Raw genomic sequence first — 17,569 nt, forward strand, 5'->3', positions numbered from 1 at the left:
GTCATTTATTTAGTCATCTTCAAAACCTTTTAATAAAGTATTACAATTTTCTCTAAAAGGTCTTTTAAATGCATTCCTTTTAAAACGTTTTTATCTGCCATCTGTTTTTGCTGATAAAGTACAATAGATTTTGTATATTGATTTTATATCCATCAGTCTTGCAAAATTAAACTGTCCTACTAATCCCAATAATTTATCTGTAGATTCCTTTAGATTTTCTATATATACAATCAGTATCTGCAAGTAATGACAACTGTGTTTTTTTCTAACTTTTAAAGATGAATGCTTAGTTCATTAATATTAAGCTTTTCCTTTCTTCTAACCTAAGCGTTAAAGTTATTAATTTCTCTCTAAGTACTGTTTGAGCAACATCTCCAAAGTTTGACCTGGGCCTCCCTGGCCCGTGTGGAGCTGGCCCATGTACAGTGCTGATGCACGCAAGGAGTCCCCTGCCATGCAGGGGGGTCCCCCACATAGGGGAGCCCCACATGCAAGGAGTATGCCCATAAGGAGAGCCACCCAGTGCAAAAGAAGGTGCAGCCTGTCCAGGAATGGTGCCGTACACACGGAGAGCTGACACAACAAGATGACACAACAAAAAGAAACACAGATTCCTGGTGCTGCTGCTAAGGATAGAAGCAGTCAGAGAAGAACACACAGCAAATGGACAGAGAGCAGACAACTAGGGGAGGGGGAGCGAAGGGGAGAGAAATTTTTAAAAAATTGCCATTATGGTTCCAGTCTAGATATTTCTATTTTCATTATGATTTATTCTTTTTTTTTCCAAAGATTTATTTTATTTCTCTCCCCCTCTCCCCCGCCCGCCCCAGTTGTCTGTTCTCTGTGTCCATTTGCTGCGTGTTCTTCTTTTTGTCCGCTGCTGTTGTTGTCAGCAGCATGGGAACCTGTGTGTCTTTTTGTTGCATCATCTTGTTGTGTCAGCTCTCCGTGTGTGCAGCACTATTCCTGGGCAGGCTGCATTTTCTTTCGTGCTGGGCGGCTCTCCTTACAGGGCACACTCCTTGAGTGTGGGGCTCCCCTACACAGGGGACACCCCTGCTTGGCAGGGCACTCCTTGCACGCATCAGCACTGCGCATGGGCCAGCTCCACATGGGTCAAGGAGGCCTGGGGTTTGAACTGTGAACCTCCCATGTGGTAGACGGATGCCCTAACCACTGGGCCAAGTCCACTTCCCTATCATTTATTCTTTAACCAGGGATTATTTAAGAGTATGGTTTTCTATTTCCAAATAAGTGCTATTTTCTAGTTTTTTGTTATTGATTCCTAGCTTAGCATATATGATCTCAGTGATTTCAATCTTTGATATTTGTTGAGGCTTGCTTTATCATTCATTATATAGTTAAGTTTTGTAAATGTTCTATGTGTGCTTGAAAGGAATGTGTATTTGCAGTTGATTCACTGATCTATAATATGTCCATTAGGTCAAGTTTGTTAATTTTACTGTTTAGATCTCCTATAGCTTTACTGATTTTTGTTTTTTTTGGGGGTGGCAGTTTGAAATTATTTACGAATCCCAAAAAAGAGAGATTATGTCTGTAAACTGGTCTCTTGCTCTGGATGTGAGCCCCTTTGATCGTATTAGATTTACCTGAGACGTCTTTGATTAAATTACCGGTTAAGATTAGGGTTTGATTTGACTACGTCAGTAGGGTATGACACAGGGTGGAGTCCCTGCCCCCTTGGTGGGCTGATATAGTCAGAAGACACACAGATGAGGAGAGAACTTGGTCGTTTCTGTCCTGCCATGTGACAGAAAGGAGAAGGCTCAAACAGCTAAAGCCGGGGAGAGAGAGGGATGAGTCATTTGCCTGAGAGCCTGTAGCTCAAGAGAACAGAGAAGCTGAGCAGGCCTGACAGACCAAGCAGAGATCGCCCCACCATCTTGCATCAACTTGTGGCAACAGATTTTGATGAGAAAGCAACGTTGATTTGGACTCTTTTGGGCTTTGTAACTATAAGCTTTTACCCCAAATAAATACCCTTTGTAAAAGCCAACAGATTTCTGCTCTTTGCATCAGTACTCCTTTGGCTGACTAATATAGGGGGATTAGGGCAAGTGGGGAGGGAGCAAGATCTGCTTATTTGATAATTTTGAGTTAAAATCTTTACTATGATTGTGAATTTGTCTATATATCTTTGTAGTTCTGTCAATTTTTGTTTTGTATATTTTGAAGCTATTAATGCAAACATAATATTTTTCTATTTTTCCTGGTAAAATTATTACTAGTAATACCTTTTTGCCTTAAAATATGTTTTTCCTCATATTAGCAGAGCCATATCCATTTTCTTTTTATTAAAATTAGCCAGGCAAATCTTTTTCTAGATATTTATATTTAAACATTTTTTATTCTTATGATTTAAAAGGTGCTCTTTTAAACAACATATAGTTGGACATCTATCATTTTCTTTTCTTTTGCTTTCTATTTTTCCTATCTCTTTACCTCATTTCTTGCCTTATTTTGCATTGACTGCCTATTTTTCCTTATTTTATTTATTCTCATTTATAGTTCATAATCTATATAATCTGATTTTATTCTTTTAGGGCTTCCCTAATAATTATAACATGTACATATAACTTCTAAATTTAATCAATATCTTTATTTCAGAACATGAACTCCATCCATTCCCTTCTGAATTATATGCTTTTGATATCATGCATGTTTAATTCGTTTTTTTCTTTTTAATTACTATAAAATGTTATTGTTTTATATGGTCGATATTTGTTTATATTTACTACTTGCTGTATTCTTTATGCCTTCAGACCTTTTTGAGATGCATATTCACAGTTCTGTCTGAGATACATCTTTCAGAATTTTCTATAGTGAGGGTCTGCTGTTGGCAAAATTTGTTTCTTTTTAATGATCTTTTGCCTTGTTCTTGAAAGGCATTTTTCACTGGATATAGAATTCTAGATTCATTAGTAATTTTCTCTGAGCACTTTGAAGATATCATTGCACTGGCCTCCCTTGCTCCTGTTGGGGGTAGATGGTTAGGGTCAGCTGTTAGTCTATTGCCCCTTTTCAGTTAGTAGTAGTTAGCTAAGGCACAATAATGCTGTGTAGCAAACTACTTTGAAAACTCAGTGACTTAAAAAACAAGCATTTATTTTCTTGCTCATAGGTTCATGGGTTCTGGGTCTAGGCTACAGTTTGGGTTCAGGTTTTCTCCACATTTCTCATTCTCTTTGGACCAGCAGTTACTTGGAGCATATTCTTCTCTTGAAGCTAAAGAGGGCAAGTCTGTTGAGGTAAGCAAATTTAAGACCTCTAAAGCCAGTGGCCAAATCCAACATCAATGAAGCAGGGAAGTGTACTCTGCCTAAAGTTGGAAGAACTGCAGAATACAAGATATATGCTAGGGATGTATAATTTTATAATGAGAATGAATGAAGAGTTGAGAACAATAATACAATCCTATCATAAAGATTATCTGGCTGCTTTTTAGATCTTCTCTTTGTCTTTGGTATATTTCACTTCACTATGAGGAGTCTAAGCGTGAGTTTCATTCTTGCTCTTGTTAATCTTGCTCTGAATTTGTTGGGTTTCTTCAATCTGTGGGTTGGTATTTTTCATCAGTTCTGGAAAATGCTCAGTTATTATCTCAGAAAGTACAGTCCCTCTCTGGTCTTTTACTGGGACTCTGATTAGATATCATACTTTATTCTCCATGCCTCTTAATGCGTTTCCATATTTCCCATCTGTTTGCTTGTCTGTGATACTGCAAATGGTTAAATGCTACAGAGGAAAAATGTGAGAGATAGAGAAAGGTGTGTACGTGAGCAGGGGTGCAATTTTAAATAGTGTAGTGAGGGAAGGTCTCATTAAGAAAGTGATATTTGAGTAGTTATCTAGAGAAGGTGGGCTCATTGGTTTACAAAACAAAAAGCCCAAAGTAAAACTTCATAGTACTTTTAGCAGAAAATTAAAAATGCTGTCAAAATCAGGTAGATGATTTACTGCTGTAAATAAAGCTTTTGGGAGGTTTGCATGTGGGCAGCAAAAATAGGAAATCCTAAAGGTACTAATCTACTTTGAAGAGAAAACTCTCCTTTGATAGGACTTAAAACAACAATAACAACAACAACAAAAAACAAACCTATGTAGGTTATCAAAGCACTGAGAAATGTCTCTAACCTGAAACAACTTATTTTTCTTTCTTTCTTTTTAATCAGTTAAAACATACTTCATATATGAAACAAAGAACTGGATTATGAAATGTATTTTAAAAATGGATCTCAAATAAGAATGATTATCCCTAGAATGCAAGGTTAGCTTATTTTTAGAAAACCCATTACTGAGATTCACCACATTAATGGACTAAAGGAGAAATATTACACAATTATCTAAGATGCAGAAAAAGCATTTGATAGGTTCAATACCTACTTTGATTTTTAAAACTCTGAGAAAATCAGAAGAATAAAAGGAATTTCCTTAAGCTGATGAAGGCTATATCAAAGAACTATAGCAAACATATCTGGTTAAGAAATAGTCGATTAAGACTGGCACCAAGTTAAAGATGCCTGATATCACAACTTTAAAAAAATATAGTATTAAAAGTCTTGAGTAATGTAGTATTGGCAAGCAAAAGAAAAAGAGGCCTATGGATGAGAAGGAAAAAGATAGAAGTCTCATTATTTTCACGCATGCTGACTTACATAAAAAACCTAATAGAACAAGAATTTCTCCAAACTAATCTGAGGATTCAGCAAGGTTGTTGTAAGATCAACTTAAAAATCCATTAAGTTTCCTCTCTCCTATCAACAATCATCTAGGAAACATAACACACACAAAAAAATAACATCCACAGTAGAAACAAAAATTATAAATTATCTGGGAATTATCCTAAGATAGAAATCACAAGTCCTTTCCAGATAAAATTTCAACAACTCCATTATAGGACATTAAAAATATCCACACAATTGCAGAGATACTGTATTCATAGATGAATTCAAGTTAACACAGTAGAAATTCAGTTCTCTTCAAATTAATCTACAAATTCAAGAAACAGCAATAAAAATTCTAGATTTTTTAGAAACTCAAAAAATTAAATCTAAAATTCATCTGAGGGAAGTGGACTTGGCCCAGTGGATAGGGCATCTGCCTACCACACGGGAGGTCCACGGTTCAAACCCTGGGCCTCCTTGACCCGTGTGGAGCTGGCCCATGCGCAGTGCTGATGCGCACAAGGAGTGCCCTGTCACACAGGGGTGTCGCCTGCATAAGGGAGCCCCATGTGCAAGGAGTGCGCCCCATAAGGAGAGCCGCCCAGCACGAAACAAACTGCGGCCTGCCCAAGAACAGTGCCGCACACACGGAGAGCGGATCCAACAAGATGACACAACAAAAAGAAACACAGATTCCTGTGCCACTGACAAGAACAGAAGTGGACAAAAAGAAGAACACACAGCAAATGGACACAGAGAACAGACAACTGGGGGGTGGGGGGTGGGGAAGGGGAGAGAAATAAATAAAATAAATCTTTAAAAAAAAGTATTCATCTGAGATAGAAGGTCCATGAATATCTAAGTCAAGTTTCAAAAGGAAGGATGAAAAGAAGAGATTCCTCCTACCCAATTGTAGCAGTTTGATATAATTGATAAATTCCAAAAAGAAATATTGAATTATGCTTGTAATCTGATCTGTACCTGGGCATGATTGAGTTATGATTAGGGCGTTGACTTCTCGCCCCTTGGTGGGTGGGGACTCACAGATAAAAGGCAAGGCAAAGGACAGAGTTAGGAGTTTTTGATGTGGGGATTTCTGTTAGAGTTTGATGCTGAAGACTGGGGAAGTCAGCGCGCAGAGGAAAGAGAAGTCAGCCCCAGGAAGGAAGGAACCTTGAAGCCAGAGTAAAGCAAGCCCCAGGAACACAGGAACCCAGGAAGCCTGAACCCTTGCAGATGTTGGCAGCCATCTTGCTCCAAATAGATTTTAGTGAGGGAAGTAACTTATACTTCATGGGCTGTTATCTGTAAGCTCCTACCCCAAATAAATACCCTTTATAAAAACCAACCAATTTCTGGTATTTTGCATCAGCACCCCTTTGGCTGACTAATATACCAATATTAAGCCATACTACAAAGTAATAGTAACAACAACAAACTAAGATGGTAACAGAAGAACAAGGAAACCTATGATTATTAGAAAAGAAGGCTCAGAAATACATGCATGTATATTTGGGAACTTATTATGACATAAGCTGTCACCATGAAACAAGGGGGAAAGGACAGATTTTTAAAACAGGGGATGGAAAACCATGGCCTGTGGGCCAAATGTAGCATCCACCTATGTAGTATAGGCCTCAAGCTAAGAACGCCTTTTCTATTTCTAAGTGACTGAAAAAAACACAAAAGAACAGTAATATTTTATGACACGTGGAAAATAACCACACTCATTTGTTTACTTATTGTCTTTTGCTGCCTTAGTACTACACTGGCAGCACTGAATGGTTGAAACAGAGACAGTCTGATTCACAAAGCCTAAAATATTTACTACCTGGTTTGTATTAGTCAGCCAAAGGGGTATTGATGCTAAGTACCAGAAATCTGTGGAGCTTTATAAAGGGTATTTATTTGGGGTAGAAGCTTACAGTCACAAGGCCATAATGTGTAAGTTATTAATACTTCCTTTACAAGGCTTGCCTCTCTCCCTGGGGCTCATTTCTTTCTGGGCTCATAGGGGGAAGAGAAAGACTCCCTAAACAGGATCTTAAAATCTCAAATCATATGGATTAATATGCTTAAATTTGGTTTTACAACATCAAAAGTTAAGACTTCCATCCAAGGTAGAACACCATGGACACAGTTAAGATATAGATGAAGAGCTGAAGATTTTTTTAAATGTCTAAAACTGACGAGGGAGCAATATCTAGAATATAAAAAGACTGCTTGTATATCAGCAAAAGAGTGGTACATGGAGCAGAAGCAGCAGCATCGTCTTGTTAGGAATGCAGAATCTTACATCCTACTCCAGACCTACTGAATCAGTATGCTTTATTATATAAGATCCCCTGATGCATGTGTACATTCAAGTTTGAGATCCTTGGATCTCCTTTTTGAAACTATTTCTCCCACTTTTATAAGAATTTGTTTATTATTCTTTCAAATGATACTTTTGTATCTATGGATATATGCATCTCCAATTATAGGTATTTTGTTACATGAATCTCTCCTCGACTAGATTGTGAAGGTCACTGAAGGGCAGTACTGTTTATTTAACCATTTTTCTATCAGTGTAGTAGGATGGTAAGAATTAAGTGTTGGTGACTCAATAGAAATCTTGGACCTGCTACATACTCTGTGGGTGACCTAAGACTTGAATAGAAATCTTGGACCTGCTACATACTCTGTGGGTGACCTCAGGGAAGTGCCTTAAACCTCTCTGAACCCATCTGCTCATACCAAAAGGGATATACCAGTACACAGAATGCTGAGCATTCAATAACATATGCATATCAACCTAGGTACCTAGTCCTCAGGGTTACTTCTGACCCATTTGAAGCACAGAATGATGCACATGGTAGATAGTCTTCAAAAATATGTTAACTACGAAGTTTCTTTTTACCGATCAATGGGAAGCAATTCAGTAGAATTGGCTGGCCTAACAAAATAAACAATGGGAAGTTGCTGATAGAAAGAACATTATCCCAGTTTACAGTCTTCTAAAGGGCTTCTTGCTCATTAGTACAGTCCTAGCATTTTGGAATAGGTTTGTTCCTTCAGAGTAGCTTTCCTTTAAGTAAAAAAAAAACCTTCAAAAAGTCTTCACCTATCAAAGTTCTATGAGCATGCATGTGCCCACACACACACTTCTTACAATACACCTACAACACTCCAATCAAGCTACAGTTTGTCTTCATCCTGAGACCACATCCTCCCAAGAACAGCACTTAGTGTTTCCTGTCCTTTTCTTCTAAAAAAGAACCTAACCACATACTGTGTCGCCTACCTACAGGGGCTGTGACTACACAAACAGGACCTTCAGGCCTCTCTCTACCCAGTGGGCACCGCTGGCGAAAGGGGCTCTAAAACAAGACATTTTTGCCTAGGAGCCCATTGGAAACGACTTTCCAAACAAGGTTAATTTTGTACGCTTTTATATACATAGTCTGTTCAACTGCTTCAACCTGGAAATGCATACTAAAATAATTTTCTGGCCGAATACTCTTTGCCCTTGCTAAACCCAGAGACTTTGAATACCTGCTGATCCAAACAGCCCAGAACTCGGGACTTTGTTGTTCTTCAGTCTGAGTAGAGTTACCACTCCTTAAGGAGGAGGCTGTCGGTCGTATTTAAATTGCTGAGTCAACTTCACCCTCAGCAGAACATGACATTTGGGTATGTACACGCTACCCTCATCACCAAGATCCGGGAACTGCAAACCATGGTCTTGTGTGGTTTCGGACAGGCGTCTTCCCTTGTTGGGCCGAGAGCAAAGAGCAGCTGCTATTGCGCGCCCTTCCCGAGTCCCGGTGCTCCAGCCGCGCCTGGCCGCGCCTTCCTCCGAGCCCGCGCCGCGCATTCGAGGCCGCCGGGAGCTACCCCACGCGAGCGAAAGGCCAATTGCTTTTCCTTTCCTGTGCGCTCGCCGCACTTTTAACATCTTCCAATCGCTTCCTGTGCCTGAGAGTTTTGTGACCTTACACTTCGGGACGAAGACAAGCGGGAACGAATAAACTTGCCTGACAGCTTAATGCGAAGTCCTCGAGGGAAAGGGCCGCGTCTTTCCCATCTCGGTGGCCCACTACCCAGCCCTTGGTGTGGCGTCAGTGGGTGCTTCCTGAACGCATCGAGGCAGACATGGCTAAAGAAGTGGATAAATGAATGGATGTGGAAAACAGGGGGCGGCCGCATGAAGGAATGAAGGAAAGAATGGAGAAATCAAGGAAGGAGTGACGAATGGCACGGGCCGCCGCGGGCAGGGCGTGCGCGGCCCGGCCGGCCCGGGGACGCTGTGGAGGCTGCGCCGGCCGCCTCCCACCCCGCTCTCCACCGCCCGGTTCCCTCTTTTACGCGCGTCACCCCAGACGCGCCTCCGCACAAATACCAGGAGCCCGAGGCAGCGGGGCGGCCGTGCTGGGCACGGGAAACGAGAGCGCGGGAGCCGAGGGCGGGGACCGGGGCCGAGGCAGGTGCCGCCGACCCGCCCTGGGCTGCCTCCCCCTACCGCTCCGGGGCCTCACCTGGCGGCGAGGCAAGAAGGCCGCGGACCTGCCAACTTGGAACCGCGTCTCGGGCTGTCCCGGACGCCCGGCCACAGGTCAGTACGGCACCTTGGCCGGCTGGAGCGGTTCGCCCTGTCCCCCTGGGCGGCCGTGGAGCCCTCCCGCTCCCCTCCCGCGGCCGCACCGCCCCCTTGCCTGGCTGCTCTCTTCCCCGGGTCCTCCAGCTCCCGCGCCTCCGCGCCATCTCCCACCGCGCCCGCCCGGCTTCGCCTCGCTGCCTCCTGCCTGCGGGGCTCGGAGAGGTCGGCTCGCTGACACGTGGGGAAAGTCTCACAGGGAACCAGGTTGAGAAGCTCATGGCCTCGGCTCCCCGCCCGCTCAACCTCAGCGGGACGCGACCGGAGGAGGTGGCGACTCCGGAGCGGGGCGGGACCGTCCCGCCACGCGCCTCATCCCGCCCGGGCGCACGGAGCAGCCTTTCAGCCCGGCCGCTGAGGTCCCCGAGCAGTGCCCGCGCCTCGGGCCGCCAGCCGTGCCTGCTGCCTGCTGCCTGGCCGGGGTCTGCGCAGCCTGGACGCTGGCAGGAAGGGCGTCGGGGGAAGGTCTAAGAGCAGCGGGCTCCGCCCAGGAGGGTTTCAACTTCTGGGGAGGCGTTCCCGGCCAGGCTGAAACGTGTGTGCAGTGAGCAGCTTTTCCTCCTCCGACTGCCCGACAGCGGTGGAAAGTTTGGAAGGCGGAGGTATGACCTGGCAGCCTTATCGCTTTCCCCAGGCAAGGAACCCAGAGAGAGGATCAGGTGTTTTCAGGTTAACTGTCAGGTGAGACGAATGGGCTGCATCTTTCAGGGTGTGGGACTTTGGAGAAATCCTCATAAGGTGGATGGCTTTACTGTTCTAGAATAGAGCTTTTCTTCCTCGTGAATGCTTACAGGGACTGCTTGCTTTACCCTCGTTTACTGAAATAAGGCCGGGTTCTGCCTTCCGGAACAAACAGGCCTTAGCCTCAGGTGGGAGGGTGCTAATGTGGTTAGCCTTGATTCCTTTGCCTTCATGAAAAGACCTACAGTTCAGCGACCTGGCACAGCCGAGGGGCCCCTCCTCGGTGGAGAAAGCCCCAACCAATCCGCAGCGCAGTTGAGCCGGGGTGGTGAGGAGAAAAAGGCATGGGCTTCTTCCTTTCCCTGCTCCCCCCAAACGAATGTAGTCGTGGGCTGTTCAACGTTCTGAAAATAGGACTGACTTTCCTGCGTGGGCTGTCAATATCAAAATGAACTTAAGGCTATTCAAGAGTTGATCTCTGCTGCTTATTCAGATGAGTGAGTGTGACGCATATCTTTTTAAAAATTTGAAAGACCAATTTTGAACTAGAAAACATAACTTTGGTTCACCTTTTTTTTTTTGATGTTGAATACGGGTGAATGTCACAAGAGTGACTGGTGTCGTATTTTTAATAAGCCACCTCTCTTAATTCTGAAGTGTCTGTATTTAATGGGCCAGCTGGGTGGAACTCAGATGTTCCTTCCATCTCTCTGAGCCCTAGATGCACTATCTTAAATGGTGGGGCACAAACTGGCATGGGGCTGATATATCCTCTTCTGCTTGGGCTGATAAGCAGGCGTGGGCTCACAGTGGGGTGGGGTCTAGTCTTTCTATTTTTTTTTTTTTTTTGCCTTGATGAGACCAGTTTTCTTAGCACATTCTATTCATGTCTTAAAAGATTATATTACTTCCAAGAGAATATCTTTAGAAGCTCCCATTGGTAGAGTAAAGCTACTAAGGCCCAAATTAAAACAGGCTCTTGGATGTGGACATAAATAGCTTTTGGAGGGATTCTGATTTGAAATATGTATGTGTCCGGTTGCTCCAGTACCAGTGGCAAACAGAAGTTTATGTGTCATAAATCAAGAATGGAAGAAGGGGCCAGTAAGAGAAAGGTGGAAGAGGCAGTCTATGGATGTCAGGATGTGAAAATCATATACTCTATGTAGAAAACACCAACTACATTGTTCTCTCCAGAGGTGGGAAGGACCTCTTTCAGGAAATACACACCATCTTTGTGAGGCTGTAGCCAAACAGCACACAAAATCTGGTAGCCTATTCCTTTTTGAGCCAGACTTCTCTTAAGATTTACTCCCTCTTAAGAAGAGTCAAGGCCCATCAGTGCTTTAAACCCTGTTGTCATCAACTTCCCACGGACACACCCTTCTCCTTTAACAAACCTTCCATAAACAAGGTTCTGTGGCCTGGACTCGTGGCCGTTCCCCGGCAGAGGCACCATAAGAGTGTTGATTTTATTTTTTCTCCTATTCTTAAAAATTGTCCTGATGAAGTGTTTCAGGAGGTTACATTCTTTTCTCCCAAGGAGAAGTGCATCAAAATTGTAGTTTTACACAACAAAACAATAAATATAAAATATCTCAATGAAAGAAAAGCTGGGAGATGCAAATTTTGAACAGAGTGGTGGAGAATATGGAACTGAAAGTTGTGGACAATCATGTTCACAGGCAAATCTCTTTGGCTAGGTCTCTTATCAATGAAGTGAAACTAAGAATAAGACAAGTTTTTAAACTTAGTGGAAAAACAGGTGGCTTCTGTAACTACATTTTACAAAGTAAAAATGGTGATCAATGAAAGCTCTTTGCGCTGTTAAAAAAAAAAGTGGATTCTTCTCTGGGGTTGTACTGATCTCTTTAGTGGAGGTCAGGAGTGTTAAGTTCCGTGTCAGTTTTGATGAATAAAACCACCCTGTAGGGAGCTATTAGGTCACATGTTAAATGCTTTATGAAGAAAATCATTTTATTTCTGGACTTCATTTCTTTTAAAATTGCAATTTTTTTTTTCAGTATCAGGTACTTAGAGCCATGTATTTGGTTTGCTTATTTGTTTGTTTGGGCAATTATCTAGGGTTTTTTCCTTCCCACTCTTCTCAACCTACCTCAAGCTATACTTTCTACTCTGTTTTGGTCTTGGGCCTCAGCCCCCTTTTCCCTGATGTGAGGAGATTGCTTTGGGGACATGTTGCAGGTATTCCTTTGTCCTCAGGTAGGTGGACTGCTTCCTTTCTTCACTGAAGATTTTGTTATCTTTCCTTGAGTACCTCTTGGTGGCCTCTGCCTAAAATATCTATCAGGCAATAATTGGCAACCGATGTTGCTAAAGATTCTGGACAGTTATCCTTTGTGTAGTTTCTGGAATACCCACAATTATGGTGGGCTGTAGTCAAAATCATATCACCTCTACCAAAGAGAGGGACCTGCTAGAGAAAGGATGAATATTGAGATTCACCAACATGTCACAGAGGTGGACTTGTCCAAAAATAAGGTACACTCAATACTTTGAGGAAAAAATATTTTAACTTATCAACTTCTTTTAATTTTACTTCTACTTAGAATCATCAGCACAAATCTATTAAAATTGGGTAGGACTTATTGAAAATGTTAGGGAAAGAAAAATGTAAGGAAATACCATAATTCCAACCTGTCTTCCCCAGCTTTAACCACATTTGGAATCCTGAATTGAGACATGGAGTTTCCTTTTACTTATTTGTCTCAGAGAGTTGATTCTTCAATATGTGTTTTTCAAGAAGGGTGTGGCTCATTCAAGATAAACACTTTTTTAAGCAGTAGAGTTCTGGTTCTCCTTTCCTGCTGGTCTGCAAAGCGGTGATCAGAGATGATTTTTATAGGAACTGGATGGGAAGGAAGGTTTTCTTTAGGAAAATCTCTGAATGTTGCAGCATGTTTTGTGTGCAAAAATGAAAATTACCAATGACCTTCCTTTGGGTGCTTCTAAAGATCAGAAAAAAAAATAAAATAAAAAATAAAGATCAGAAAGATCATGTCATTTATGTTCTGAGAAGATTTGCCTGCTTTACTTTTTTGCCTTTTTTTAAAAAATAACTTTATTTGAGGTTTAACTACTCCAGAGCCTCAGCTAACTGGACTTTTTTATTCCCCCTCTCTCTTATGAGGCAATCAAATCACAAGGGTGAAGAATGATGTGGAAGTTGTTGGGATAATTCCAAAATCTTCCATCAGCCAGATGGCTCCCGTGACATTCACCCTGAGGTCATGATGGGCATTGCTGTAGAAACACTGAGTTTTAGTCTCTGTCCTTACCTCCTACCAACCCCCACCCACTACATACAAACTAAGAGCAGGAAAATACCTGGTTACCTGATATGTATTAGATCCTTTCTGAAATAGCTAATTTTAACTTAGAATGATAACTCAAGAGTTTACACATGCTCATCAACGAAAATCAGTACATTTTGTGGTTGTTAAATGTTACTGGCCCGTTTAGATCCTTTGCCTATTATAATTTTGAGTTGACTTTTTCTCAAAGTAGTTTGAGTTCTCTATAGGTAGTAGATAGTACATTAAATAAGTTGCAGACCTCTTCTCCCAGTATGTTTGCTTTCTAACTTTTTTGAAGTCTTAAATTTTTGTTTTAAGATCTGTTAGTCATTTGCATGGCTTCTGAATTTTGTCATGCTCAGAGAAGCATATTATAGAAATATTCTATATCTTACACTTCATCATTTTTATTTCTTGAATGTGTCTGAATCTTATTTTTGTGTTTGGCTTGAGGAGGGACTGTAAAATTTTCTCTCCCATATGGAGAGCAAATTATCATGATACAGATCAGTGAATAATTCATTGTTTGGAAAGACTTTAGTAATAGTGAATGAAACAAAATAGGATTACTATTAGCAAACCAGGCAACTAAATTCCCTAAAATCCTATAATGTATTTTGACTAAGCAAGACTTTCCAATATGTTTTTAATTCAGTTTTCATTATTAATCTTCCTGGCATTATTATCATTGTTATTAGCAGCAGCAGTAGTAAATCTTAAAGGATACTGGCCAAGGACAAGTTCTCGTAGTCAGAGTCTTATCTTATTCATTAACTCATTTTTCCCCCAACACCTATTAAACACCTATATGTGCTAGTTACTCTGCTGTGTGGAGGCATGTGGTGGTTTGAAGCTGAATGTACCTTAGAAACCCCGCCCCCCAACCCCGTTGTCTGCTCTCTCTCTCCGTTCACTGTGTGTTCTTCTGTGCCTACCTTGTATTCTCATTAGGCAGCTCCAGGAACCGATCCTAGGACCTTCTAGAGTAGGAGAGAGGTGATTAGTCTCTTGCACCACCTCTGCTCCCTGTTCTGCTGTGTTTTCTTATTTTCTCTCCTCTGTGTCTTTTCTTGTGTCATCTTGCTGCATTGGCTGGCACTCCTGTGCAGGGTGGCACTCCTGTGTGGGACGACATTCCACATGGGCCGGCACTCTGCCTGGGCTAGCTTGCTTCATGGGCTAGCTTACCATCACCTGGAGGCCCTGGGCATCAAAACCTGGACCTCCTATATGGTAGACGGGAGTCCAGTTGGTTGCGCCCCATCCATTTCCCAAGGAAAATACATGTTCTTAAATCTAATCCATTCCTGTGGGTGTGAACTGGTTGTAAGGAGGACCTTTTGATGAGGCTACTTCAGTTAAGGTGTGACTCACCTCATTCAGGATGGGACTTAATCCTATTACTGGAGTGATTTCTAAATGGAATATATACAGAAAGAGAGAGAGCCCTGGAAGCAAGAAACAGAAGTCAACAAAACCCAGAAGAGAAGGGAAAGCCCAGCAGACGGCACCATGTGCCTTGCCATCTGCCTGATGCTTTTGGCTGATGCCAAGGTAATGCTTTGATTTGAACATTTTCCTGCCCTGGAAACTTTGAGCAAATAAATTCCTATTGTTTAAGCTGAACCATTTCATGGTATTTGCCTAATCAGCACAGGAAACCAAAACAGGAGATATGGTAATAAACAAGACAGTTGTCTTCATGAAATTCTCTTGTAGAAAAGACCAGTACAGACTGTGGTTTCCATTGTGGAGGAAATAAAGTGATGAGAGAGGAAGTGGGGAAGATCACATTTGGTAGAATGGTCAAGGAACCCTTTCTGAAGAGGAGACATTTTAGCCAAGAGCTGAAGGACACGAAGGAGCCAGCAGTGCAAAGAGGTGGGGGACAACAGTAGGGTAGATGAAACAGAAAGTGCAAATAAATGCCTAGAGCAGGAGCTATTCCAGGATTAGGAAAGAGGCCACTGTCTAGTAAGGAAGGGGAATAGAGGGTATGGGATGGGATATGCAAGAATCTTTTAGGCAATAGAAGGGGTTGGGACTTAGAGAGTAGAGGAAAGTCCCTATGGGTTTTAAGTAGGGAAGTGAAGTCTGACCTATGATTTTAAAATTACCCCTTTGGCTACAGTGTGGCTGTTGCAGGCTGGGAGACTGTTGCCATGGTCAAGTGAATGGTGGCAGTGCTCAGACCAGGGAGGCTGCAGTGGACATAGAGAGACAATCCATAATATGTTTTCAAGGAAGTCTTGATAGATTAGATATGAAGCTTGAAAAAAAGGAAAAATCAACTCATGATTCTAGAGCAGGGTGTCCATACTTTGCTGTGCAGTAGAATCACCTGGGAAGTTTATCAAAATCTCCATGTCCAGCTCACACCTCATATCAATTAAATGGGAAAATCTAGGGGCTGGGAGCCAGGAACTGAAATCTTCAAAAAAAATCCCCAGATGATTCTGCACAGCCAAGGTGGAGAACCACTGACAGAATTGGAGATTATAGCTGAAGCATCTAAATGAATGCATGCAGATCATGCGTTGAGTAGATGGGTCATGAAGAGGGTGGAAGGCAGGCTTGAAAAACCTACTGGGCATGTGGGTGGAGTTTTGAGGAAGCAGTTGGATAAGGGTATCTGTTGAAGAGAGATTTGGCTGGATATACAAATGCGGAAGTATATATCATGTGGATTGTATCTGAAACTCTTCTTGAAAGAATAAAAGAGCCCTGGACTGTGAAGGTACTCTGACATCCAGAAGTCATATGGAGAAGGAAGGGAGGGGTCGGCCGAAGAGAAAGCAGGGCCCAGTGAACTAGGAGGAAAACAAGGGAGGTGTGGAGTTCTGGAAGTGAAGAGAAGAGGTTGTCCCAGAGAGGTGGTGGTCAGCCAAATAAGTTAAGACAAGGCCAGAGAAGAGTCTGTTGGAATCTGCAGCAGGTGGTGGTTTATGCTGAGCAGGTTCAGTGAAATGTAGGAATGAAAGCCCAGGGTTTGCGCTAGAGAATTTGAAGCACGAAGATGACTTGGGGAAGATAAATGTTGGCTTCATTTCATCAGGTGGCTTTACTTGTTTTTTCCTTCACATTTCAACAACATGATGGTTTTATGAACTGGGATGGCTGTTGTCTGCCATGTTATCACACAGTTTTAAATAAGAGAGACATGATGATGAAATTCTCAGGGGAGGAGGAGATGAAGAAAGGAGTTAGAGAATACCTAAAGTATTTGACTCTATGGAAGGGAGTGGTTGGATTCAGCCAGAGTTTGGTGAAGTCATGGTTGATACGTAGAAAACTAAGCAAATGGAATAACGAGAACTCCAGAAAAAACAAAATTATACAAGAAAGATTATACAGTCATGGTGTACTGGTTCAAAACTTCGTGGTGCCTTTGAGTTTCCCCGGTGAAACAACAGAATGTGAGCTCTGGTGAAACTGATGAGGAATTCCCCAAGGAGAAGCTGGCTGGCTGAGGTAGAGATAGAAATTTTTCTTTCTGATTGCTGAAATTCTCAGTTCTCTCTTGAATGCCTCCAGCTGATTGGATGAGGGTAATCTTTGTTCATTGTAGATGTAAGCAGCCACAGATACAGTCAACTAACTATGATTTTAGGTCACAAAATACCCTCACAGTAACAATCAGGCCAGTGCTTGCTTGACCAAACAACTCGACACTAGAGTCTAGCCAGGTTGACACATGAACTTAACCATCACTTGAGGCTACAAGTGGGAGGATATATTTGGGAAGTCATTCACCCTGCCACCTCTGTAGTTAATAACAGATAGATGTGAATTTTTTAAAAAGCCAGTCTGTTCTAGTCACTATACCAATGCACAATATGCAACTAGGTCTAGTAGGAAAGTAGATGTCTTCTAGTTTTATTTTTTTGTTGGAGGTAGGGGAAACAAATATCAATTTCTCCAGGACCAAGGACTTTATAATATCAGCTGGGATAACAAAAGAGCAAACACATACAAGGAGTGGTTGGAACTCTGAAACACTAGAGAAGTAGTCCACAATATTTTTGATAGCTTATTCCCATCAGTTAAAAGAGCATCTACCCTCTCTCAGTTTATATTTATTTACATTTATTTACAGAACCAAATGTATAACTATAAAACAGATAAAATGAACATTTTGAGGAATGGGATAGATGATAATGCTAAGATGATTTATTTTTTTTTAATTTATTACCTCTCCTTGTTGCTTGCTTGCTCTCTGCTCTCTGTGTCCATTCACCGCACGTTCTTCT

At 42.0% G+C, this 17,569-nt stretch overlaps 1 protein-coding gene across 4 annotated transcripts in view; it reads left to right on the plus strand.

Moving 5' to 3' along the window:
- Positions 1–9,025: 9,025 nt before the first annotated feature.
- Positions 9,026–17,569, plus strand: part of MCOLN2 (mucolipin TRP cation channel 2) — a 60,441-nt gene continuing 51,897 nt past the window's right edge. The window contains exon 1 of one of the 4 annotated variants that reach the window (XM_058303238.2): positions 9,026–9,923. Coding sequence is in view for 1 of the 4 variants with exons in the window: in XM_058303237.2 (XP_058159220.1) it covers positions 9,926–10,002 (77 nt within the window). In the remaining 3 variants the exon portion in view is untranslated. Of the gene's footprint in view, positions 10,003–10,372; positions 10,500–17,569 lie in introns of those variants that run through there. The other 3 variants (XM_058303240.1, XM_058303237.2, XM_058303239.2) reach the window with 3 other exon arrangements.

This window comes from Dasypus novemcinctus, chromosome 9 (assembly GCF_030445035.2).
Source record: "Dasypus novemcinctus isolate mDasNov1 chromosome 9, mDasNov1.1.hap2, whole genome shotgun sequence".
Classification (NCBI taxonomy): domain Eukaryota; kingdom Metazoa; phylum Chordata; class Mammalia; order Cingulata; family Dasypodidae; genus Dasypus; species Dasypus novemcinctus.